This window comes from Taurulus bubalis (assembly GCF_910589615.1).
Source record: "Taurulus bubalis genome assembly, chromosome: 1".
In the NCBI taxonomy this organism is placed as follows: Eukaryota; Metazoa; Chordata; class Actinopteri; order Perciformes; family Cottidae; genus Taurulus; species Taurulus bubalis.
Genome location: NC_136589.1, coordinates 36115999 through 36143373, shown reverse-complemented (window position 1 = coordinate 36143373; position 27375 = coordinate 36115999). Strand labels below are relative to the sequence as shown.

Below are 27375 nucleotides of genomic sequence, written 5' to 3'. Positions count from 1 at the left end.
GGACTTCCTGGAAATTACTCTGAATTTGGCACAAACATCTTATGTGGTTTCATGGCCAAAACAATGTGAATGAACCAGACATAACAGGAAGACAACACAATGAAAAAATAACTAAATGTGTTAAATGGTAAATAAGAATTTGATTAATAAAAACAATACACATTTTAATTTCGCCTCTTAGGTCTCCACGACACCAGAGTTAGATGTTTTAACTGAAGTACAAATTAAAAAATTTGCCTTGCAGGGCTTCACGATCTGTACACATACAACGTCCCTGTCCCGGGACCTCACATGTCAGCTACACATCCAACACACGGAACAACATTGAAGTCTTGTTTCTGGTCACCTGGAAAATGTGAAATCAATATCCTCTGGCTTTTCAAGCTCTAGTTTGGTCTCCACCAATCGATTTTGTTCTACTAAAGTGAGTTGAACACATGTATGGTAACTAATGGTGAAAGGGAACTAAACACATTTATTTATGCACTTAAAGTTTTTAAGGTAATTGTACTTTAATTGAGTATTTCCATTTTATGTTACTTTATACTTTTAATCCACTACAAGTATAAGCGAATACAAATACAAATATACACAAATATTGTACCTTTTGCACCATTCCATTTACTTTAAAGCTTAAATTACTGAGCTGATTCAATTTAATACAAAATAAAAATAAACCGATAAACAATGATAGGTTAATATACCCATCAGTATATTAAGAAATTAGAATCATCTCCACCTTTACCAGACAACTACTTAATGCATCAGTAATTACACAATTATATAATAACATTATTCTGAGTGGCCCCATTTGGCCCAATGAGCACTTTATTTTTGGTTCTTTAAGTATATTTGATGCTAATACATCTGTACTTTTTACTCAAACAAATTTGAATGCAGAACTTTTACTTTACAGTATCTCTACATGATAGTTTTTCTACTTTTACATATCCGAGTACTTCTTCCGCCACTGATGGTAACCCTGAGGCTGACTTTGGTACAGCTAAGTGCAACATTTGAAGTGTTTGATGAGACTGACAAGGAAATAAAAACTGTAATATATAGCTTATTATACACTGTAAAAAAGGAAAAGTGCGCCGCAATTTAAAGTAGACAAGAATTGTGGTAAATAGCCTAAAACACTGAAAACCCACGGATGTGGTACTTTAACTGCCAGTCACAGCAACAGGTGCATTAGTTTACGTTGTTTCTCTCTCAGTAATGACATCCTGTAAATGTGCTTAAATGATCAGCTCACTACATGGAGCGATTAAAGCGCTCCTACTAAAACATGCCTGCAGCCGGCACTCTTTAGGCGTCTGCTGCATGCAGCCGCATTAACGAGGACCTCACTGTACCTCGCTCCAACAGGAAGGTATGTAGCCAGCACCCTGTTCGAATGTGACAGCCAAAACAACAGGGCCAGGGTTCACAGTGATAAGGCTGAGTCACTGTTATTGTGAACACACTGTGACATACTGGTGTCATTTCTGTAAGGCTACAGTATCTATAAGAGTCGAAGAAGATACCTGAGAGGTAAATACAAAAAGTTGCAAATTGATAACACTTTTTAAAGCGTGGCCTTGTGTGTGAAACAACCATTGCCCGGAGGCAGTCACACTTATCCTCGAGTTAATCGTGGAAATACATGCGCTCGGAAGTCATATGAGGGAACATTGGTGGTCTGCATATAGAACATGGGAACGCAGGCATCGTGGCAGAGGTTAGTGACAAAGACAGGTTCACACAGACCTGTTTGACTGGAAGAACAATGAGGTTCACACATGATTCATTCCAGGGCTCTTCCTAGACGCCAGTACGCTACACTTCTCCACCACAGGAAAAGATGCTGCCGTGTGTCAGGGCCGAGTGGGACATCCACCACTGGGTCCACTTCCCCTTCCCACTGTGTCTATGGTGCTAAAGAAAGATTTCTTCCTGCTGACATTCAAAGTATTAGCAAAAACAATACGTTATGTTTTGAGGCTGAGCTTGATGGATGCTCAGCCTCTCTGAGGTTAATGGACACTCACATTTATAGCAACGGTGCCATGGACCGTGTATGGCCTGTAGCCAAGACCAGGAGGCCGGTTTTCAAACATGTAAGCACTCTTCCACTCTCATGCACCTAATTGAAGCCTGGAAAGTAAATGTGCTATGACAGCGACTCTGCATCACAATACATTCCAGCAGCTCCCCCAAATAGTCACATGGCCTCTTTTCATCCCCAACCCGAGCACAACTAAATGACGGGGGGAAACTCTAGAGGGACTCTTGCGCGCGCGTGCACACACACACACACGCACATACGCACACGCGCGCCTTGGAAGTGATCAGGTAGCTCCTCTGAAGCGCTCAGCAAAGTTGTTCTTGTTAAAACATGCTCAATCCCTTCCCTGCCAGAGAGCTGTTAATCCCAACAAAACTGTGAACCCCTAATTCCCATAGAGTTGGCGCCTACTGTTTGTTGACGAGTTGTGTAGCTACAAGCACTGGAGGCTGCAAGTTACAACATCCACCCCCTCGTCCTTTTAGTGCCACGAGTGCTTTAAATGGGAAAATAACATTATACATGTCAAACATGAGTCTGCAAGCCTTTACATGTACAGGGATCTAAAATCAAAGTGGGATATAAAACTGGAGCACGGTGGTCATCTTTCTTTCACCAGCCACTAGATTTATGAAGCTCACAGGCCACAGTATGCACTTTATAAGAAACCCTGTTGTGCTGATGAGTCTATCGGACTAAACCACCACCTACCTCAGTGCCCAGCGCTGTGAGAGGGCTTCTCATGAAACAATGGGCATGGATTACAGTATATCTAGTAATATCGCCTCTATCCCAGGTTAAGACTGCACAGCACCTGTTGCTCCACTTGGACACGTCGCCCCGCTGGTGTTTCCTTCCATCTGCTGGGATGTGATGATGTCGGCAGACTGCTCAGGCATGCAGAGATCACGCTGTAAATGTAGAGGGGAAATGTGGCTGACGATTCTTCTCCGTTCCGTCTCGGTAGACACGTCGCTTTCAAAAATCAAGAGTGGAAGTGATGTGAAAGCACCATTAATTTCGCGGAGGATCATGTTGGCACGTTTTGTTTTAGCCCAATTGTCAACAGTCAATTCACCCACATTTACATTCATATTATGCTGCCGATTTCTGTAGGAAACCAGAAAACACAACATACGAGTGAAACAAACCCTTGATGAATGTATTAAGATTTAAAAAAAATTCTGAATGATTTATTCTCAACCTGTTCATACACCAGGCAACGGTTTCTAAATAAAGCCAAATTCCAAAAAGATAAATAAATACAACTAGACTATTTATGTCTTTATAGAAAAAGTAAAGGATTATAATGCATATTTGTGGTCCGTGTTGTAATGTGGTGCAGTACACCCCAGTGGCGGGCCCAAAGTGTCAATACTACAGACAATAGCTTCAATAGGATCAACAACCTGAATAAACAAATCATGTTAGATTACATCCTGAGCACATGAACGCTCTTGGTAGCATGCTTCTGTGTGCGTGCGCTCAGCAATGACCTAAAGATAATCTATTTACTACAGAGAATGACAAAAAAAGAGATTCAGAAAATCACATCACGCTCCCCTCACCGTAGCTGCTTTTAAATAATAATAAAAAGTTGTATTACTCAGGCCCCGAAATGACTATTGGATCGAACCACTCGCCCCTAGCACACTTGTTCAGGGGAAAGCAGCGTGACGGACTTGTTGAGGGTTTCTGCCAGACTTTACTACTGCCTGCATGTGACCTCAAAGAAAGGCTCAGACCACAGAGAGTAAATAAGCTTAGGGTTTGTGCATTAATAACAGCTGAGTATACACAGCGTCTAAGTGGAGGAAAGCATTAGAGCCTCAATATAACTGAAGGGCAGGATTACTAAACAAACATCCAACATGTTAGAGCATTAAACAAAAAGTCTGGTTCTTTGAATAGTAAGTAAAAGTTTGTAAAGGGCTCTAATGGGATTTAGCAGACATAAAATCCAGGATTCACATTTTAAACATAACACTAAAAGGAATTATAAATTGATAGAGGAACATGATGATACAACATGTATGTAAACACCCCAGAACCCGCAGAGGCAAACTCAAACATTTCATTGTACAATAAACCTTTAATAAATAGTTTGTCATTAGTTTCCCATATTTACATAATAACCACCATTTACTTATGTTGCCATACTCATTTCTTGGCTAATTTTAGGCACACACAGAGAGAGAGAGAGAGAGAGAGAGAGAGCGAGAGAGAGAGAGAGAGAGAGAGAACGAGAGAGAGAGCGAGAGCGAGAGAGAGCGAGAGGAGGTTCAGGCCACAAACCACATCGTACTAAAAACAGGAGTTGCCAGCAGGTAACTCTTGAGAAACATATCATAATAATTGCCCCAAATAGACCGAGAGGTGGCCATCTCCTTGAGCAATAAATATATACACTGTACGTACGAGTAATTTTAGTACATTTACAGTTGTCTGCTTGAAAGCTGTACGAGTGCACATGGGGCTGGTGCAGAATCTACCTCTATCCAGTAGGATCTGAATTCAATGTGTTGGTCCAATAAATGTTAAATAATAAAAAAGTTTGATATTCAGAGATTAATCAACACCAATGGCCTTCTGTCTAGTAACACCCCTTCTGAAATAATGAAAACTAAGAAGTCAAAAATGTTGAGGGTATAGCGGGGTCAACATGTACAGCTTGGCTTTGAACGTTCAGTGACTTTTGTTATCATCTACTGATAAATCTGAGAAAAATATCAAATATAACTAACCACAGTGAAATGCTTGTTATTAAATGACGATTGAGCTCGAAAGACAGACAGATGGACAGTCGATAATTTACCATCTCGCCTTAATGTTGTAAAGACTCCTAAAAATTACTGGGTGAAGTTTTAAAAAGCTATAAAAAAAATAAAACAAAAATGCAGCCCAAACAAATTAAGACAAGAGAAAACAAAACAATGAAAAATATTCAAAATCACTCAATTGAACAAGCACACATTCACACAGTATGAAACCCAGAAAAAAATTGGCACAAAATATATGACGTACATTTCTCTTCAGATAAGGTTAAACAGCATGAAACCCATTGGAAGCTACTAATCCATATCAAGTTGTTTTTGGCTAATTAAATGCACTTGAGGCATTTTATAAATCAACTTCTGAAAATTGGGATTAGGATAATTTACCAGTTACGAGCACAATATGTGAACAAAGGGAACACAGTGTCACTGATGCGAGCCACCAAAACCAGTTCATGTGCAACCAGCGCCGCCTATTGGCAAGAAAGATAACAGCAGCAATTTAGACCTGCAGACAGAAATGCTGACGTCCACCATCCACAGCAAGGAAACAGAACACAGGCTGCAGCTTTGACACGTACGTATTTGAGGTTTTACATTTTGCGTGTTGACTGGATCATACTTCCTAAGGAATATTGGGTCATTCATAATTCTATCAAAGACATTATGTAACCTCTGTCTGCCTGGTTACTTTGTAGGTGGCTAGTTTTTTTTTTATTACATTTTTTTTTCATTTTAATCATTTTGTGTTGGTTTTATCCAATGGGTGTTTATTTTGGTAATGGTATTGTGATTAGGATGCGAGCACTGTTATGTTTTTATGAACTAACTGAATCTTGAGCGCTTATAACTTAATGCTATATTTTTACTCCATCACGTTGAAAAGGTGTGGAAAATGTAAAACCTTATAAAGCACTCATCACACATCATCCTTTAAGAAGACAAATGCACAACTTTAACGTTTGTTAACAGCTGTTACCTTCCTTGCCTGTAGGGGGCGACAAACTTTTCTCTCCCTCTACAAGTCTAAACTACTGTTGCAGCCAGCTGTGTTCCCTCTACGTGGCAGGTTAGTGTGGACTGAACTGGTCTCACAATGGCCAAATGGCTTTTGTTTGTATGGAATCTGAAGGCCGTTAAATGTCAGTTTGTGAGTTCAAAGCCAGCTCCTTGAGGTGCTTCACATCTGAAAGTTCTACCATTTGCTTGTTATGGTTTGATAGATTTCCAGGGCCTGTTAATCGAAGCTTAAATTTCGGGGGTTCTGTGAAACCATTTCATTGTTCATATTATCACTGTAGAAATGTATATCCGCCACATCACACTTAACCTTTGAATAATCTACCGCAGCAGCACGAGTGATATTCTGTTTAACCTAATGATATTAACTCAAAGACTCCGTATTAACAGTCAGTGCCACCACTGACATGCTGATAGCGACACTCTAGCTCCAAAAGGTCCAGAGGCTTGTAAAATAAAACCATGGTTCTGTAAGCCTTAACCCTGATGGTGATATATGTCAGGAAACAAAGAAACAAAAAGGGCATGTAACCAAAAAGGAATTCAAAGTTTGTAACTGCTCCGATGAGAGCGATAGCGCACGATTACTGAGCCTTTTCAGACCTCGGTCTTCATACAGGCAGTTCGAACAGAGAAAAATATACAACCCAAACTGTACTACTAATCTAGAGAATGGCAAGTAAACACTGAAAAACAGCTCCGGCTAATAAAGTGGTCTCTCTCACACACCTCTCTCTCTCTCTCTCTGTCAGAAGTGTGATGTTTAAACAAAGTCTGGTCTTGCGAAGCTTTTTATATCTGAACTGGTTGACCCATCCTGACCTAGATTAGGCAGCCGCCTCTCCCAACAACGGTTCGCAGAGACTCCCCTCATAGGTGTAACGTTGTTGCTGTGCATTCAGAGGAAGAACTGTGTTCCCTTCTCGGACACTTTAACAGAGCTGTATTTGCAAAGACAAGCATCAGAACAGAATTTAGCTTGTGAAAGACCAGCAGGCAAGTGCTCAACATGACTGTTTGTTACACTCCCGTTGGACAAACAGACAAAGTTGCCACTTCACTGGATACAGAAGAATAAGAGGAATCACACAGGTATTTAGTAACATTTGATATCCACCCCACTCACTCTAAACCAAATCACTCCTGTTCTGTTTTGCACCAGGAGGGGACAAGCTGTTGTATGCTCCACTCTGTTACCGCTTTATAGAAACCAAGGATTAGAGTCCAGCTCAGCAAGACACACACACACACCTTTCCACAGCAGCCCAAAAGAATACTCAACACACTCTCGTCGTATAGGGTGTTTAGACAGTCCTCACAATAACCCGCTTAAAAAATAAAAGAAAGAAAAAAAAAAGGTGGCTAAGGAAGGAGTGCTCACTTTTGTGCCGTGGACACAAACACCTCCTCATGGCACTTTAGTCTGATGTGTGCCTGAGGTGAGAGTGTGTCCATGTGGTAAAATGTGTATTTCTGTCCGTGTGTGCGGGGGTGTTGGGTTGGAGCGCTGCCTGCCCCCCTTAGCTGTGGTTATACACTGCTGTCCTCCAGCAGCGGCTCCTTGCCCTCGGCCCCGCTGCCCTGAGGGCTGTGGGAGTGACTCTGTGCCCCGTTGCTGTGCTTCTTATAGGCGCCGGGCCTCGCGCCGGGCCCCGTTTGCTCCGGGATAAACAGTGCCACCAGCAGAGACAGCAGCACTGAGCATGCACCAAATAGGAAGGGTGGACCTGGGATGATGGCACTCTGAGAAGAGAGAAACATTTTGATGATGCACAGCTCCCACATGGGCAACTTATTATTTGCATGCATAACGGTATTGTGTATCTACCTCATCAGTGGGGTTGGCCATGTTCGGTTTGGCACCTTTCTCAGAGCCGTCCGTGTCAGTTAGCTCCACGTGGAACAAGTAGAAGACAAAACCGTAAAGAGCAGGGCCCAAACCGTTACAGAGGCCCCGGATTCCAGTAATCATCCCCTGGACAACACCTGCACGCAGAAGGATACAAACACAACACTGTCAGGAACATCTGTAAAATAAAAGTAACTAAATGTAGCATTGAATGCAGGGAACTGTGATTATAATAACTTAATCAATAGCGGCGCTTATTTAAGACTGTGTTTAAGTTCATATGTAGCAAAATCAAAATCTGATGCATGCTTATTTTATCAAACAGAAAAAAGAGAGAGACGTTAACAGTTGAGTAACTTACCTTGTTGGTCGGGGTCTGCATTACGGGACACGATGGCGCTGATGGCGGGGAAAGTGATGCTGGACATGGCTGCAACCGCTCCAGCGGCCCACATCATCCTACAAACAACAACACAACTTTTGTTAAGGATGCAAACAAAACTTTTTTACCTTTCAAGAAGTGGATTAATACATTTCTTGAAGATCGTTACGCCGACTATGGTTCAAAGATTATGGCTTAAATTTGATTTGTTTTTAAAATCAAATGTGGAAAATGTGGTTCTGTAACCAAACTACATCTATATATAAATAAGCAGTGACTGAGCCTCAAAGTCAGAAATGTCAAAGCTACTTTGACATACTGTTGTACTTCTCATTCAATTTATGAAAAACTAAAACCATGACAAAGATGTGTATGTTTTCGTTTTCAAATCATCATGTGACTGCTTTGGAGTTACAATGTTGAGACTCTAGAAGTCTTTTTTCTTCCTCTTTTTTTGTGAACATGGAACAACCTGACCTCAATTTCCTGGGTATTGACCAAAGCAGAGAGCAGCAACAAGACGACATGTTGTGAATGCTTTCATCCAGAATCAATGGATATAATGGGTCACTCTGCCCTCCCCTCAAGGCAGAAACAGCTAACCAAACTAACGCAGTTGCTATGATCTATGACCGGTGTGTGTCAGGGTGGTGGGTGTTTCGTAAAAGCACCTTTTCTTCATATCTACACACTTCAAGTCAAACAATAGTTGAACTATTGCTTTGGGATTTTTTTTTGAATCTCTAACTTCCCTGACAGTGAAATGCCTGTGCAAAAAAAAATATTTTGACATTGGTCAAACGAAATCTTCTGAGTTACAACACTATATTGATGCCTTTATAGAGTCACAGTTGTCAGATTACAGTCTCACGAACTATTGAATAAGACTATGCTCCCCTCTGGTGGTTTGTCAAGGCATTACAACAACAGCCAACAAACAGCCAGAAATTCTAATGAAATAAATTGCAATAGTGCATGTACTAGTGTCAACTCGAGGATTGGTCCTGAGACACAAAGGGTTGGGTATCTTTAGATGTATAGATTATGGTTGGTATCTGACCGTATCTTTAGGTTCTTGGAATATTATTTGAGTAACATTAAAAGCAAAATAACACACTTTCAGCAGATCTGACTTCCACAAAGATTTGTCATAAAAGTATTTTGTGAATTCTTTACTTGGAAGTTTAAAAAAACAAACATAAATACTCTCCATCTTGCCGTGCACAAGTTAAATATACTGGGGTTGAATGAGCCACCATTATGCCAATGACTGGTTTTGCACAATGCTGCAGGAAATGCCTGTTCATATTAGACAAACTTCCTTCCTTGCTTGCTTGAATTATACTGCTGTGTGATCAGATTTATACGTATCACTTCTAACTCAAGCGGGACATTCGGAATCTGAGCTGCAGATGGAGGCATGTAAATCAAACTTTGCTTCCAGGAATCATAGTGAAATCGAAAACCATATTTCTCAATTCATTTCCGTTTCTTAGTGTGTGGTGCGTCTGCCCCTTTGAATGAATGCAGTGAAAAGATGAACGCGTATTAGATGCTACTAACCAGGGCTGAGACCCGAAGCCGTACCACGCCAGCTGAAGGATCTGGAAGCCGAGGCCGAGCAGGATCGTGTTCTTATTCCCTATGGACCGCATCAGGATCCCCAACACCACCGTCTGCAGAAACACAGCACACGGGTCACACAAGTAAGCTCTCAGGAAGCATAAAGTAATGCAGCAAGTAGTTTGAATCATTTTCAATTCACTGGAGTCTTGACTCTTACATAGAGCTGAAACAAACACTTGATTAATCTACGGACAGAAAAGTTATCTGCAACAATATTTAAAATAAACTATCCACCCAAATGTTAAAATTTGCTGCTTTCTTTTCTTTGTCTCCTGTGATTGTAAACTGAATAGCTTTGGGTTGTTTTTTGGACAAAATAAGCAAGTTGAAGACCGTATTGTTATTTCTGTCTACACTGTTCACACATATATCATGTTTGTCTGTCCTCTGTTGTTCTCTTAGTTTGTTCTAATCCACTGTGGTTTAAGGGTGTGGTTTGTTGTACAGATTCTAAAGCGTGATGCAAATAAGTCAAGACAAATACAATTTGACTTGATTTCAACTTTCGTCAACATGGGCTCTGGAATATGTTAATTAAAAATTAAGAATAACATTAATAAACATTCACGAGGAGGAGATGACTTAATTTGACATGTTATTCAACAACAGTAGTCTTATTCAGTACCTGGGCTATTATTGAGAGGATCCCCACAACAGCGATAAAGGCAGCCACTGTCTCTGATGAGAAGTGTATGACCTGAGGGGGAGATAGCATTCAGATAACATGAGTTAGAACATGTGAAAACAAGCACAGTCACAGACAAACAGGTTGATCAAAGCCTTCCCTCGATTTCCACGGGTTTGTATGTGGCCTTTTGTAAACACATGCTATGTACAACTGCATTTTGGAACAACGAAAAGGTGCACCTATTTTCTCCCCTTGTATTTAGGTCAAATATGCTGCCCTTTATCTCCTTCAATACAGGCAGCCTCAGGTGTAGGGCAGCTGGTGCGAGGTGCGTTTCATTTAAATACATGATAAAGCAACTTCGGCATGAAGGGAACTGGAAGGTGTGAAGAGCAATGTTAGCCTCAATGCTCCAGAACTACTATGTGGTCCTTTTTCAAGATGGTAGGTATTTCAGACTTGCCCGACTGGTTCATCTGACATCGTGAACGCAAACTAAACAATCCTAACTTCAAGCAGTTTGAAAAAGGACTCCACGTCACCTCAAAGCTGCCAGGAGCTACTGTACCTTTAGTAAACAACTGAAGGAGTCTAAATTAGGCTACTTGCGTTTCTAAAATACATCGTTTTTTATTTTTATGGCGGCAAACGTTTGTTGGGGAAAAATTCTCCCAACCGGTTCAAAGATTACTCCTTGAGTTTTTCTGTAGAAACTCCAGCTTTTTGCTAGCAAAAAAATGGTTAAAGTATGACGCTGCCATATTAATACCAAATATAACAAACCCCAACTTCATGTAAGAAAGCAGCGTCTTAGATTCCGAAGATTTTTAAATCAATTTTACACGCCACAAAAATAGATTTAATACGACAGAGAAACTGCTGTTTTTGTCGACTGAATACGGTTTACAGATGAATCCTTAAATCACAATTCCATGTCACATTTGGATGAGTAGATGCTTTTACATGTGGTGTACAAGTGTACATGATGTGTACAAACAATGTTTGGATAACTTCCAGTCATGTTTATGTTCTTTCTGGAAGTGTAAAAGAGCAGCGCGTTACCTGTCTGAGATAGAGGAAGAAGCTGGAGTACTGGCCAGCCTCGGGGAGGTAGGAGAGAAACACTGTGATACAGATGAGGAGCACCGTGGAGTCCTGGCCCACCTTACGCAGCGACTGCCAAGAGAACAGCAAGAACGATTCAACATTAAATTGATAGCTGCATAGCCATGCGCAGTGTTAGTGGAGACCATTTACCATTGTTTTCTACTTAAATGAGCCTTCATTTATACCAAAAATAAATTAAAAAAAAACATCTAAAAAGGCCCAATGCCCTGGCATAATCACCATGGATATTTGAACTGCCATGTGAGTATCTTCTAAATGTATAGTACTTTTAGTACAAAATTCTCTCTGTTTTTTGTTTCGTTTCTCTGGACAGTGTTTCCTAGCGAGCTGCAATGGAGGGATAGGAACCAAAATACAAAAAGACTTGATAAGTCACCCTCATACTGCCGACTAATAACTTACTAACAAACTTACACACAGGTGCTGGTGAGAATTGTTTTTTGACTGCACTTTTCTATAATCAGGTGTCCAGGTTGTTAAGCGACAAAGATGCAAAGTGCCTCACCAATCTGGGAGGCTTCCTGCAGCTACTTCTAGGTTGATCTTACAGGCTACTGACATTAAACGCTTTTGTACGCAGTAACGCACCACTGGTCTTTATTTATTGGTAGAAAGATAAATGATTGGAGAAGAAATGTTTCGCCCATGTCTCTCGTTTAGCATAGCTAATTTGTTTATCCATTTCCATCCAGGTGTTCAAGGAAGAAAAGAAAGAAAAAAAAAGAAAATGGCCGTTTTTTTGCGTATCTTGAAGTAAAAACCCGAACCAGCGTACTTGGATGTCAAAAAGCAGGCAGGCTACACTAAATGCGTACAGGTTGGCAGGTTTGCAAACAAAAACAGAGCTGATCAAACTCACTGCAATCAAACTGCTGTTTGGGAAGAAACCTGTGCATAATACTGGGTCATAGTGAACAACAAAATGTGTGATGTTGTTACTCACAGCGAAGGGGTCTGCCTGTTCCCAGGAGATGGGTGCTCCCCATGATGCTGGCCTCATCTTCTCTGGCAGCGACTCCGGTACGGCCACCAGGATGAAGCAGATGTCCAGCAGGGCAATGGCTGTGGCCAGGATCACCACCAAGGTGTCGCCGTAGGTCACAGATAAGTAGGCTCCGATGGCCGGGCTGGTAACCAGGCTGGCTGCAAAGGTAGCGGATACCTGGAGGTAGCGAGATGCAGAGCTGAGCAAAGCAGGAAGGGACGAATCTGTTTTTTTTAAATGCATTTATTCATATTTTCTAATTGGTTAGGACCCTTTGGTTGAGAACGTATTCAGTTTTGAAAAGTGGAAAACTATACAGGCATAATTCTTCACTGATAATCGCCTCATGAATCACACTTGAGGCATTTAAAAGACACATTGTTTAACATGACTGTTTGGTCAACCATCTCCTTACCAAACCGTATGCTGTGGTCCTCTCATGCTCCTGCGTGATATCTGCCACGTAGGCAAAGATCACAGAGAAGGTGACGGCAAAAACGCCGGACATGGAGATAACTGCAAAGTACCACCTGAAAGAATAAAAGAGCTTTTAACATTGTAATTTTACATTTGGGAAGTTTATAATGTTGTTTATTAGTCATTTTGGGGCTATAGTTTATTCAGTTGTTTTTAGGAAGAAGGTGAAGTACTGTAAAGCAACCTAATACAACAAGACTGAATAACCAGATAGAGCTGCTAGTGTGTTGTATTCACCATGGGCTGATCTTCATCAGTGGAATGGGTGCACACGTGAAGAAGACCGTGAGCAGCAAGAAGGATTTGCGTCCCCACACGTCTGACAACGCTCCAATCAGCGGAGCACTCAGAAATGATAATATACCCTGGAGAGGATGGAGAGCCAAAGATGAGGCACAAGAGACCACAAGTGCACAGCGACTGTGATTCAAGTACACAGAAACCTGCAGGTTTTGCTTTGAGGTCTGTTTTGAAGTAAAACCAGTGGGGGACATTATTATCGACACATGGTTACGCATGTTTTTGTGTGACCTCAAAATTGTTTTTGTCCTCATCAAAACAGGATTTTCTTGAAATGTGGAGAACAGCTGGCAGATCATTTCCATATATTCTGGAGCTGCCCAGCCATTCAGCCATACTGGCAGGTGGTAATGCAAGTAATACAAACTGTTTTTGGAGATGGATTTGACTGTTCCTTTTCCACAGTTTATTTGGGCAATATCGCAGATCACCTATTGGTGCAAGACAAATATTTGCTAAAGATATTACTAGCAGCCAGCAAAAAAGCTGTAACACGAAAGTGACTGCAGGCCAAGCCTCCAACAGAGACTGACTGGACAGATATTGTAACTGATGTTCAAAATATGGAGAGAATGACTTTCTTGCTGAATCTACGGTTTGATAATTTTTTTAAGTATTGGGAAAAATGGATTGTGTTTGTGACCTCACAGGATCATCACTGATCTGTTATTGGGTGAATTTACATTTATTTCCATCAGTGTACCATCAGCATAAATGTATAGGTGACCAAGTTTTTGGTCCATGTATGTACGTTTGTCTTATTGTAGCTTTGTCTCTTTAAAAAATAAAGTATAAAAAAAGAAAACAGGATTTTTTTGTCACAATAAAAGCAATCAATCCATGGTGTTGACATATAGACAACAGATTGTTTTGTGTTCTTCAGTGGTCACGTCTTCTCATCCTCTTTAATTATTGTCACAATCAAATAATTACATATCACTGAATGAGGTCCAATGTTTTTTTCAAGAAAATATAAAATCTAAAATAATTACAAGCATGTACTCTCCAACTATCTTTAGACACGCACTCCTTTCCCCTGAATTGGGACCACGAAGGTGCACTTGAGGCAGTTGGCGCTCAACGAGCTTCTATGATATATTCTGCAGCCAGCTGGGAACCTGCTCGGGTAACTGGACAGTTTGCAGGCGTTTACTTGCAACTACATTGGTGTTAAGCAGGGCGTCGCTGAACAAGCGTGCACATTATCACCCAATCTTCCAAGGGCAAATAAAAGCAGGACAATCTTTTTGAAGAAGAAACAATATTTGTTAACGGCAGCTTTAGTGCTAAAAACAGGCTGCTGGCATGCCTTACTGTCTGGCTTTTTGTTGGATTTTGGGCTATACTAAATACATTGAATAACTTGCTAGCATGGCATCACCGCTAACTTGCCGTCATGAGACAGAATATTCTGTTTGCGTGTACTGATAACTTACCTTGACACCATGGATAAGTCCATTCATCAGGAATGTGTGTTGGGGGAATGTCTGGTGTAATACCTGAAAAACAAACAGATAATGCCACATGAAACCACATTAACCACATAGTTTGCATCACATTTCAAACAATGACCTACACTGTTTTTCCCAGAGTTAAACTATAACTAGGGAACAAAACAACTGGACAAACATCAACCAAATGATGGGGGTTGAAATCCAGAAAAGAAAACCAAAATCATTAAGGCCGATGGCAGGATGTTTAAACTTGTCACAACAAAAACATGAACGACATTAAACATAAATATCTTTTATACGTTTTCAGAGACCTACCAAAGATGTATTACAAATAATAGACAAATAATTCAACATTTGACATAACTATCACAGACAGACACACACTTTTCAGCCTTATCCAACAGTACCATATCTTTGAATTTTCTCTATCAAACACCTGTTAATAGTCTAATGCCTAGCCATTTTAGGTATTTATACATTAATAATAATAAACGTTGTGCTGCATTTATTGAAGGAATGGTTGCTAGACAAAGTGCTACAATACGGGAAAATAAAAAGACTGAACATAAAAACAAGGAAAATAAGATTTTAATTCTTGAGACCAAACGGCACATGGCTTGCTGAAACTTAGTTGAATGTTGGGATCACTCTGCGGATAAACATTGTTGGCATTCCTCATGTGAGCACTAAATCCTGTTACTGTCATAAAATGAACAGAGAAAACCGGAGTATAGATTTAAAATACATTCTCAGCACAGTCTTCCCACAGGAGTTGTATCAAACAAACAAGTTTTGGGTTGAGACGATCCAAATTGTCCACAGCTATGACACATCAAAAGATAAACATTCACCAGGAAGGGAAAGAGAGGAAAGTTGAAGATGTTTTGCTTACACCTGACGGACAAACTCACTCTCCACTGTAGGAGCAGTGAAGTGACCTGAATAGTTTTAGGTTTTGGTCTGTACTTATTATTGGCATGGTTACATGTGACGTCCAGGCACCCAGTCGAGCAACAACCATGAATTAGTACATTTACCCATTACAACTGTGTTTGTTTGTTTCCCTCAGCTCTGCAAAGGTTGAACATGAATTATTTTAGCGGAAATATATCAGGGAAGAAAATAATCTCACTTCTGTCAAATTTCTAATTTTGTAACATTATCTTCCAACATTTGCTGATTTTTAGACAAACCGTTTTACAGAGAAAATGCTCCGATATCAAACTCTTGCCATGCATACCCCGTCAGCATGAGCAAGCCTCTACATTTTATCTTAAAAATGGTAGAAAATGTTTATAATTGGAATTTGGCAGCCAACATCAACAGTAGCAGTTCCAGCTAAAAATGCTGGTGCCGAAGCACAGTAAGCACCCTCTTGTTCCCCTTCAAGTAACCACTGTTAGCTCTGCCAGCACTTTTGCAGTTGTTTACATTATAAGCACTGTTAGCCAGAAGACGCCAGCTCGGCCTTCTCCATGTTGAGAGCTAATAAATGCTCCCAATCTCGTATATAGCATCTTTAATAAAAATGTTTACTCATTGTATAAAAATTCAAATGTATTTGTATATAGCTAAAGCTTTCTTATAAACAAATGATATGTCTCACAACACTTAAAACCCAGTTAAGGGGTGGCTGTGGCTCTGGAGATACAGTCTGATGAGCCGTTTGGCCTCTTCCATCAGTGTATGAATGTGTGTGAGAAACAATAAATGTTTTGTCAAAGCGCCTTGGGTGGAAGACTAGAAAGTATTTCAGGATACGTTCAGACACTGTTCCTACAATACTGTATTTTTGGGAAGAGGGGAAAGGAGAGTCCAGTTCTAAGTCCATACCGTCAGTGTCATTGACACTGGTGTGAGAACATGAAGCCTTGGTGTAAATTAGGACATCCGTAGCTCGACTAAGACTAAATAACAAGATCGAGCTATTGTTTAGGGGTACAGAAGGAAAAGCTCATGGCATGGCTAAGACTCTCTTCCTCTGGGAGTCAGTTACCCAACACACACAGACTGTGAATGCTCAATGACTACTGTTGCTGCTGGATACTAATGAAGCAGTACGCTCATTGGGAGCAGTGAAGCGGTCCCTCTCATCTTCAGGCGCCCTCTGATTAGTCCAAAATGCAAATCCTACCTTCGCCCAGGGATCTTGAGTGCAACAAACCCCTAGTAATTAAGGCTTTACAAACCCCCAGTAATTAATGCTCAACAGTTACACATACAACCTCTTCAAACAAGAGGCTGCTGGAAAGCCTGCATTGCATAAGCCTGTCTGGTTCACATCCTGTGGCGTTCAGAGGTTTACTCATCTGTCTGAGGTACCAGTTTCTATCCAGAGTAATTTACGTAGAGAAAAAACGTTAAAAAAAAGTTTAAAAAAAAACCCAATTTAAATAAATAGAGAGCTTGGCTGAAAAATGGAACGCCACTGTCAAAATAAGGACAACTATTAATACACAATCCTGGCTGTATGAAATAAAGCATGTCACCACTATTAATGATCTTAGCACTTTGCTTACAAATTAGACCTGTCTTTGAGGAAACGACCCATCTGTGTTTTTTTTAAATTTTGGCTTAATGTTCTTCTGGTGCCAAAAAAATTTAAAAACACAGGTTACATTTTGGAAATAATGTTGTCTGAGTTGCATGGAGCAAATATGAAAACCACACCACTCGCCGGTATCTGTGCTGCGGCCTGACAACACAAACCAGTGACCCCCTGATAAGCCTTTTCAACAAAGAACTAGTGCTCAGACAATGTAGCAGTTTGATGCCCTTTTCATATTTCTCAGGCCATTAGCACTTGGCAAAACATCTGCCAATGCACACAAAACAAAACTGCGTCACACAGGGCCTCACTCATTTGATTAGGAATTCAATCATTCACAGACACTGATGGACCTTGTATGATTCCAGTCAATAGGAAATGCCACTCTTTGGCTGGGATACGAGAAAAGAGAGGTGTAGGCGTACGAATATATTACAAACGGTAATGTCCGTTTACATAACAGTGTGTCTACGTGAGAGTGAGTGTGTGTCCGGGCTTACCGTGAGCATTGGGGTGGTGAGAAGACCCCATGCAAAAAACTCCAGGAAGATGACCACCACAGCATGGTAAACACTGGGCTCACCGATTCCCTGTGGCTGGATGGAGACAGACGAATACAAATAGAAAGGTGGTCAGCCAAGAAGCTACAAACAATTTTTGTATGCATCATAAACGGTAACACAATAACAAATCGAACAGCGTTTGCATCACCTGATCCTGTGGCACAGCACACAGTTGGGATCGATTAAGTAAGCAAATATGAAATATTCTTTCTTTCTGGACTTTTGGAATAAGCATGTACACTAAGGCAAGTTTTTTTACTTGATCAATGTTGAACTAAACCACTAAAAGAAATCAGGATTGTTCTGTGATTTTCCTTCAATTAAAATTATAAATAATACCGTCGTACTGAAATCTGCTCATGGGACACAATCAATTAGTGGATTTACATCTACACAAATAATGTGATTACTGCACACAAATAGATTAAGAGAACTTTTCAAAAAGGAAATTGATACAATTCACAGTAACTCCATTAGGTTGACTTTACAAGTTGATGGGAAAATCATACAAAATTAGCTGCATCCTGGAGACAATTAGGTAATAAAAAACCTAATGGAAATTGTATCGTTTTCTAACCTGATAACTTACAGAGAAAATGCTGCATATATGCAGCCAAAATTAAGCGGGTTTATTTTTTTTATTGCCACAAGTCATTCTGCAATTTTTCCTACAACATGAGCTTAGTGGTGCCTGCACAAACTATCAAAATAGAAGATCCAAGAACATAAGCGACTAAGGTGCATAAATGTCAAGACTAATTTAAAAGCAGTATTGTGGCTCTTTTAATCCTTTCATACTTAGTCTAATTACAACATTAATGTGATTGAGACAAGGTTAAGCTGTTTACATGCAATCTGCTATGTCAGCTATATTGCCTTACTCTTATTCCAAATTAATTTTGTTGAGCACAAGTGAATGCACGGACCGTAAATAGAGCGGAGACGATTCATTTAATTTGAATTTCATCCAAGTGTTCTCTGTGATTGTCCCTATTTACAGGCACAATAATTTGTAAAAAAGATTTTAATTCATTACTGACAATTCTTTAACATCTAAGTGAAGCGTTTCTTCATTTTAATTTTTACAGCTGCGAGTCAAAGGGAAAATAACCAAATATTCTGTGCTATAGTTTACTGGGTCACATTAAATATAGACCTATATCTATAATGAGTAAAACACAAATTGCCACCCTTTATGTTTGTAAAACCGACTCCCTAGAGAGGAAGTCACTTTATTGAAGGACAGCAAAATATATACAAGTCTGTATGGTGAAGAGGAAGTTCGATCGAGTGAGCGTGGATGCTGAGCAGAATCTTTGACAGGAATCACAGTGAGGTGTGATAATTGTGGAGAATGTAAAGGAGGCCAGGGCCACCTTAACATAGACATTCGCTGCTAGTTTACTCACTCATGTGGTCTGTCATTTCTCCACTTAGGGAGAGTGAAAGCATCACAAAAAGTGTCGCCAGGTCTAAGTATGACTGAGCGGGCCACAAGTGTCAATGTTAGATTTACTGGGAAGGACTGTATAATTCCACCAATTCATTTAAAGTTGTTGTCATAGGCAAATCAGAGGAAACTTCCCCCCATTTTGTTCTATGTCTATGATCACACCACCTGCTGAATTGGACAAAAGAGGAACAGTCTGTAAACGTCTCATTATAGGGATGTTGCAACTTCCCTTCCACTGAAATGACAAGCAGCTACATAATATACATGCCATCTAGCTATTGACTGGATCAAGGATTGGATGTTGAAAGTGAAATCTTAATGGGCTGAGTAGTCAGAAGAAGCTGCAGTAATACAGTGAGGCAATAACAATGATCTGAACTAAGGACCTCATTGGAAGAAAGCCACATCATGTCAGGTGTTTAACAAATGTATAAAAGGAGGACATAAACAGAATGACAGGATAATTACTGAGAGAAAACAACAGTTTGGGGGTTTTCTTCATTAGGATTGCAAATCTGTGTTTAGATGGATACCCGGAATATTTGGCATGTCCAACAGATTACATAACCACAACTGATGCCTCACTGTATTCATAACAATCCTACCATACACCCTCTTTGCCAAAAGCCTAATTTGAGACCATCACCATCTAAAAACGAGGCAAATCACTAGAACCTCTTCCTGGTTCGCTGTCTATTTGATCTGTGTATCGAGGTTAAGGATGACGCTTCCTGCTGAGGGCATCGCATCACATTGTGGTTGAAGCGCACCTGGGCCACAGGTGCCAGTGACCCAGCGAAGTGTACATGCAAACAACAAGCTGATATTTAACCAATTACGAGCACCACATTATGAACAGACACCATATAGTTATAAGCTTTCGTTACGTCGCAGTTGTTAAACAGTGGCAGTCAATATTGTTGCTTTTCTTGAATGTTGACTTAACGTTAATCGTCGTGCTTTTTTTTTTTCAACCAACATTAGCGAACCTTGCGTTTTAAAGTACTGCCTTTTCCTCATTTATGAAACACATTATCGACTACGCATATTTTACGTTGACCGACAAGTGACACTACTTTGTCAATTAGACACATATGCTAGCGAGCAAACGTCAGTGTGAACCAAGCCCCAGTCTAAGACTCATAGTGAAGCATCGTCATGCGACGTTTTGAGCATTTTACCAAACGCGAGACACCGTGAAACATTACGTGCTGGTTTACAGTTAGATTAACTAATATTCGGGTGAACTGAAATACTGCGGGAAGATAAACAAAATGACACAACGTTGACGTTAGCAAGCTAGCATCACCAGGGCTGACGTGTGAAAACGTAGGCCGCTAACGTTCTAGCTGCGTGAGCGAGACTCAGCTAACGGTGAACGTTATCCATTAAAGACAGACAGATATATACACATGGCGCTGCGACTGATACGTTTTTAGTGAAATAAACAAGGCTACTAACTAACTCCGGTAGCAGAGAGCCAGTTTAGTTCAATGGCAAGCTCACTTAACGAAGATAAATAAATATTTAACTCACACTTCCTCCATCTTTTATTATAATTTTCTTTGCAAGAAGAATGCTGCGGTTCAGCCTCTTTTTCTTCTTTTTCTCCCCCGTCATTGTTAACTTATGTCCATTCTTGGTGTTAGAGGGTCATCGTTTCTCCTATCAAAACTAAAACAATCTATTGATGTCGGCTACAGAGCTCATAACACATCGGAAGTCGGCTATGGGCAGCTAGCAGCGAGCTACCTAAATGATGATTTCTCTACCTCACTTCAACCCTTCTTCCTGTACTAAATGTAGACCCGCCCTTCCAGTGCAACACCGCTCAACGATTGGTTGACTAGTGTGTGAGTGAATCCAATCCGCGATTCTGATTGGTTAAGAAAAAACGTTGGCGCACCTGATCCTCAAATGGCGATTTGGGAACGTCACACCGCGGGTTCGACGTACAAGAGGAAATCCCTTATATGGTGATTGGCTGAGTTTATGAAGAAAGTGTACACGATGTTCAACTACTTCCACTAACACAATAATAACAAAACATCACACCGCGGGTTCGGTATACAAGAAGAAATCTCCTATACTAGATATTTAAAATAATTTGTTGTTGTTATTTGTCATATTGTGTTAATTTGAAAAGGTTAGGTTGTTGTGCCCTGTCTATATTGTACTGGGAAATAAGTAGAAGAGACAGATGTGTACACAACCCAATACAATACAATGTAGGCACACAGTAACACATTATACATGTCTTAGTAGAATGAAACAGTAATCTAACATAATTTTAACAACAACAAAAAACATCACAAGAATGATAAAATGGCACAGTATGGTGTAGTAATGTGTTAAAATATGTTCAAAAGTAGATACAAGGACAAACACCATCAAAGCAAACAATGCCTATAAAGCTTTACATTTTTATTGAATTGCATAGTGTCAGAAATCCATTTGAAAGTAAAGAAGACAGGAGAAAGGCAATTTTCTGGGCAGTTAGTTTATTTTTTTTACTAGTGATTAAAAATATCAAAAAGATTTACTCTATCTTTTCATTTGCATTGGGGTTTTCATCAAATTCAATGAAGTTCAGCATTTTAGATTTCTGGGAAGACAAAGCAGTGGAAAATTGTTACAAAAAAGATTCTGCTGGAAAACTGTCACAGTATGTGTGAGAAATGTATAGCCAAAAAAAATTCTGATTAAGAAAGAGTAATTTCCCCAACAACGTAAGGGGTTACTGACAAGCTAGTTTATATTAACATGTCAGTTACATTGAACAGATAATCAATATTTTCTGCTGGAGGTGTCATTTTCATCCATGATCTCATTGACATAAAAGGGTGGTTCTTCAACTTCCACCTGCAGTACAATTTCAGTTTCCACACATAACACCAAATACATGGTTCTAAAGGTGATATTTGATCTATTTAACCATTCAAAATAAATCATATTACATTTGTTTTTATATTAACTCTCTTGTATCTCTTGTAGGATTAGTGTAGTCCAAAAAAGTATAAAATTGTAGTAACAAAACATGGAACTTAACAAGCTTTTTCCCTATCTTTATTCATGAGCGTGGTCTTTCAATAAATAAAACAGGGATGCATCGGAACCAATGTAATATAGCATCTTGAAATATTAATATAAAATCAGGTCTTTTATTTCTACTTGATATGGCTCTGTTCAGACATTTCATGTTCTTTTATCATGTTGTACAGTTTTTCATGTACAGTATTTTATTTACCCAATGTTTGAACATAATATGCAAAATACTGTGAAGAGACGTATCGCTGTCGAAGCTGCATTAGTGGTTATAGACATCTGTAATAGAGCATGAGACATTTGATAATGGTCAGTTTATTATACAAAAGTCAAACCCTGAGGATGTTCACCCCAATATGCATTATTCCTTATGAAATGTACAGGTATGCATATTTAAAAAATCTACATGTATATTCAAAACATTTACTTTGTGAAACTGCACAGCCTAGCAATACCAAGAGCAGATACAGAGGGAAGTATTTTCAGTCAGTCTAAAAGCCAGCAATAGGACTTTCCCCCTTTCAGGTGTATTGGATCAGTGGTCAGTCAATACCACAGGAAAAGATGAACAACAACAATGCACTCAATGAGAGCCCCGAAACGCAATGTCGCTCTGTATAATGGAGAAGCACTCAGATTCTCCTACGGACCTTTTTGGTACACACAAACGCCATAAAAAACATTAATACCACAGTGGTGGAGCTCAAATGAATGTTCACTAGTAAAGGAGGGACTTGAATCCTTAATTGCTCACCAGTTTTTCTCTATAGATGAAACACGGCTGGTCACACAGCTTCACATAAGTACCTACCTTTTATAAAATGTGACCTGTACAATTTGGAAAATTGTTTTAAAATCACATACATGTAAAGAGACTTTGGATTAATTGCCATTTGTTCTTGTCCAGATCAGTTATAAAAACCCTGACGGGACAGTCCGTACGATCAACCATCCCAAAGCACTTTGTTTCCATAGCAGCATTGAAAAATGGACAAGTCTATAAAACAAAGTGCACAGTTCTTTTTTTTTGACATTCACAAATTTTCTTTGAACACATACTTAAGAATATTCCAATTATTACAACTTGTGGTGTTATGAGCAGGTTAAATCTTCATCCTCATCGATGTAAGGGATGTCCAGGTCATCAAAGTTCCTAATGGAAGTGTTGTTGGTGATTTGGGGCTTGTTGTCGGGAGAGGGGTCCGCTTGGCTGGGCAGGAAGTACATGGATTGGGTAACTTCTGTCTTTCGTCCTGGTGCGAACTCTGTCTGTGCAGCATCTGTCTGAGCCATCAGACTTCTGACTCTCTGCGCCAGGTCAGCAGGTTTAGGTGGGCAGTTTGGTTTCTGGGTTTTTAATCGCATGGTCACCTTTCCTGCGACTAGAAACATCAGATTGGCAAACATTTCTGGCATGAGCTTGTAGTAGATACACACACAGTCAATCCTAAGTACTTGTGTTGGTTTATAGCTTAATTATGGAAACAATGAACAAAAGACATTTGATATAAATAGACTCAGTTATTCTATTAAGGGCAAACATTCTGTATATAGTTAAAGAGTATATATATAAAGAGTTCAGATTGGATTGTTTTTTTGTCCCGCCTTTGGCCATGTTCAGACTTTATCCCTGTGTAAAAAAACACAGCCCTCTAATGTATTTGTTTTAGGCCAGTCCAGTGATGTAGAGCAGTTGACAACATAGAGGGCCCGAGCAAAACAAAACAACAACAACGCAGGAGCATCCTGGGAAAAACTTCAACCTGGCAAAATCTTTATTGGACCACAGTGTGAAAAAACCTGAAACACCCTTTCCCCTTTCTTTCCAATTGAGTTGTCTCTTTAAATCCAGAGGAAGGTGAAAATACCGTACCTCACTACTGACCTTCCGAGTCCAGGCTGTCCTCTAGACTGTCTGAGCTCATCGACGACGATGAGTCGAGGTTGTCATTGTCAGATTGCTCCGGCTCCAGGTCAGGTAACCTGCAGGCCAAGTCCACCCTGAAAAATAACAAAACAAGATATTATTATTCAAACTAATGTAATTTATATGCATTATCCACTGCACATTTATCTTCAATGTAGAAAAAAAAAAAAACTCAGCTTACTTTTCTTGCTTGATGGATTTGATCCTATCGATCAGGGTCCTCTCCATTTCATCAGAATGTCCACAGTCTGGAACATCCAGCTGTGAAGGCGTTTCAACAATCTGCAGAGATCAGAGTGGTTGGAGTAGGCTGGGTTTCCGCTGATAAATGAAGACACTGGCTTCAAATCAGATTCATTTTATTCCCAAACAATTGCTCCAACTGTTAATCTACTCTTTAGAATGTTGTAAACATTATATGTAATAAATATTGGGTGACCGTAGCTAACTCTGGCTATCTCCTAAGATTTTCTTGAATGCTACTTTCCTCAGTATTATGCATCTTAGTCCAGCCAGATCGACAGACGTAAAAACTTACATTTAAATGACAATGACAGAGGCTGCTTGACCCAGGTGTTGTTCTTTGCTCTTGAAGTTTTCTCTCACCGTATTTTGTCTCCTCAGTTTGAGCTGATTGACAGCCAGGGCCTCTGCATATTCCAGCTCCTGGATATTCTGCATCTTCTCATTGTAGCGTCTGAACTGCTCAGAGATCAGGACCTCGACACACCTGCAGGCAACACGGTCAAAGATGAATATACCCCCATAAAAACAATGTCCATCTATAGAGACACATACTGTGTATCCAACAAGAGCACATACAGTATTTTGAAAACAGGCATCCCCACCTAGACTGATCCCTACCGATGACCTCTTTATATCTTTATGATCCATACGAATTATTAAATTGTATATATAAATTTCCGCCTTATTGTTATCTTAGACTTTTTTAATTTGCACTCTTCCCATTTTGTATTGCAACTGCTGCACAGCAATTTCACAGCAGTATCACTTACCGTGTAGTCTTGCCCACATCCTTCATACCCAGGAAGGGGTCATCCACATCCGGTGAACGCAGGATGCAGGGGGCAAACACGATAGCAAGAGAGCTTGGTGACATCTTATTGTGCTCTTCCTCCTTCGCAACCCTGTAAAAAGACACTTGCATGAAGATTTCAAATAACTTTGATCTCACACTAGTCAACAACTGAATCAAATAATCACTGTGAGGAGTGGAGGATTCTTTGCATCACACATTTGAGAATATTGTGGAAATATTTTTCTTTTGGCGACACACAAGACATAAGCATTACAGTTAATGAGTAGACGCAGAAGAAGGGTATAAGAGATTGTCCTACCTGACAAGGTGAAAGATGAGTCGCTCTAACGTGTTGTAATTAGCAGATGGAAGTTCATCAACCTTTTGGTAGACAGCCCGTATCCTCTCAGCTTTCTCTGGCAGCTCTGAGGTGCAAACAAACATGGAGATCAATAGGCTGTATGTCCTAGAGATCAATAAACTTCAAAACAGGTCAGAGTAAACACTCATATCAGGAATTTTGATCATGTATGACAAGTCCATCAAGTAAAGCTGAAAGGATTATTCTTACATATTGATCTGCAACTATTTTGAAAATGGATTCATCGTTAAGCAAATAAGACAAAATAAATGACTAGTCGCAGTTTCTCCAATGTGGGGATTGGCTGTTTTTTCAGTTTGACATACTTTCAACATTTACTCACCCACAGCATGCAGAAAGTCAGTGTAGAGGGCAAAGGTCATGAGGGGGTCCGGCAGCTCTCTGAGCCAACGTTTAACCAGACCTGTGATGGTGTGGATGGGGTAGTTGTCTAAACATGGCCCTTCAGGATCTAATGCCACAAAACGGAACACATGGATGAAACGCACCAACAAAAATTACAATCATGTCATTAGTATATCAAATTACTTTTCATTCTTCACAATCAGGGGACAAAGGATGTAATAATGGAATTTCCTCATAATGATAAAAGTATAGTTTTGTAGTTCCTGAAAAATGTTTTAAAAACACAGCATACAAGTTATCATTTTCCTTCATTTAAAAAACTAATTACTAAACATATACAATAAGAGAGAAGTTTAGACTAAGAAAGCCAAAAAAGAAAGAATCTATATGAATATGGGATATGAGAAATCCCGTGGCTCTCCTTTAATGCACACCAGTCATGCAAATTAACAGTAAAAGTAACCTTGTGTTATGTTGAAGTCTAACATAAACTGACTAATCCCAATAGATTAGTTGGGTCCCTAAAACAACATTTTGTGTATTACAAGTTACAGCTGATGTGCATAGAATTTCTTACCTGTCTCCAGAATCTGGTGGAGCTCCCTCGCTTGGCGGGTTGAGCCCGACTTGCGGTAAATACCCTCCGTGTAGAGGCCGTTTAGCTCCACGTGCATCAGCAACAACTCCACCACTTTGGGCACAGGGTTGGCTTTACTGGTGAGGACGGACACCAGCACCCCAAAGTGAAGGGAGCCTGGCAAACTGTCATCCTATCACAAATAGCAAATACAACAGGAGGTTAAAAGAAAGTTAATCAATCATACTATGGTATTTGTAGGAGTATTTAAAAAAGTTAATCTACCTGTCTCGCACACCGTGTCAAGCAGTCTGTGATGATTTTGCTCAGGCATTTCTTGTGACATATTAACTTGCAAGCTTAAAATAAAAGAAATTGATTAAAAAAAATTGTTTCCCCTCTTTTGAATATTAAAGAAATAAATAAATGCTGTCACATTTTGTGTTTATGCAGCTCTTTGAACTCACCACTGCACATGTAGGCTTTCTCCATTCCCCAGATGTAGGAGCCACACAAGTCACACGACTGCATAATGTTCACCTGGTATGTGCTGAACAGGTGATCCAGAGGACTATTAAGCTGTAGAGAAGAGAGTATGTAACGACAATGCACTGGGATGATTTACCTGGACCTGTAATGAGAACACTTCACAATGCAGATAATGATAATTAACGTACACATGTGTCCTTTTTCCTCCTCCTCTTCTTCTTCTTCTTCTTCGTCGTCTTGGTGGCCTGGGAGAAGCCAGAATTGAGATTTATGAACGAGTCTAGGGATAGTTTATACTCACCAAGTAGTTTGGAGACTGATGGTTGACTGAAAA

The 27375-nt window shown here is 39.9% G+C and overlaps 2 protein-coding genes across 2 annotated transcripts in view; both read right to left on the bottom strand.

The window, feature by feature from the left end:
* Positions 1-7374: 7374 nt before the first annotated feature.
* On the bottom strand, positions 7375-20884 carry mfsd14a2 (major facilitator superfamily domain containing 14A2; the record flags this gene model as incomplete). Its single annotated transcript, XM_079226814.1, has 12 exons — positions 20774-20884; positions 17722-17817; positions 14656-14718; positions 13157-13284; positions 12858-12972; positions 12401-12619; positions 11392-11505; positions 10327-10398; positions 9639-9751; positions 8055-8152; positions 7673-7830; positions 7375-7587 (listed from the first exon to the last, which is right to left on the bottom strand). The coding sequence occupies exons 1-12, from the start codon at positions 20855-20857 to the stop codon at positions 7375-7377; spliced, it is 1473 nt and encodes a 490-aa protein (XP_079082940.1). The 5' UTR covers positions 20858-20884.
* An 831-nt stretch (positions 20885-21715) lies between these two features.
* Positions 21716-27375, bottom strand: part of LOC306738796 (myosin IXb) — a 28392-nt gene continuing 22732 nt past the window's right edge. The window contains exons 32-42 of the mRNA XM_079220714.1: positions 27230-27286; positions 27020-27131; positions 26838-26911; positions 26553-26745; positions 25953-26081; positions 25568-25673; positions 25226-25357; positions 24816-24939; positions 24391-24491; positions 24168-24283; positions 21716-23664 (exon numbers count right to left, since the gene is read on the bottom strand). Of these exons, the coding sequence (XP_079076840.1) occupies positions 23375-23664; positions 24168-24283; positions 24391-24491; positions 24816-24939; positions 25226-25357; positions 25568-25673; positions 25953-26081; positions 26553-26745; positions 26838-26911; positions 27020-27131; positions 27230-27286 (1434 nt within the window). The 3' untranslated portion in view covers positions 21716-23374. The remainder of the gene's footprint in view (positions 23665-24167; positions 24284-24390; positions 24492-24815; positions 24940-25225; positions 25358-25567; positions 25674-25952; positions 26082-26552; positions 26746-26837; positions 26912-27019; positions 27132-27229; positions 27287-27375) is intronic.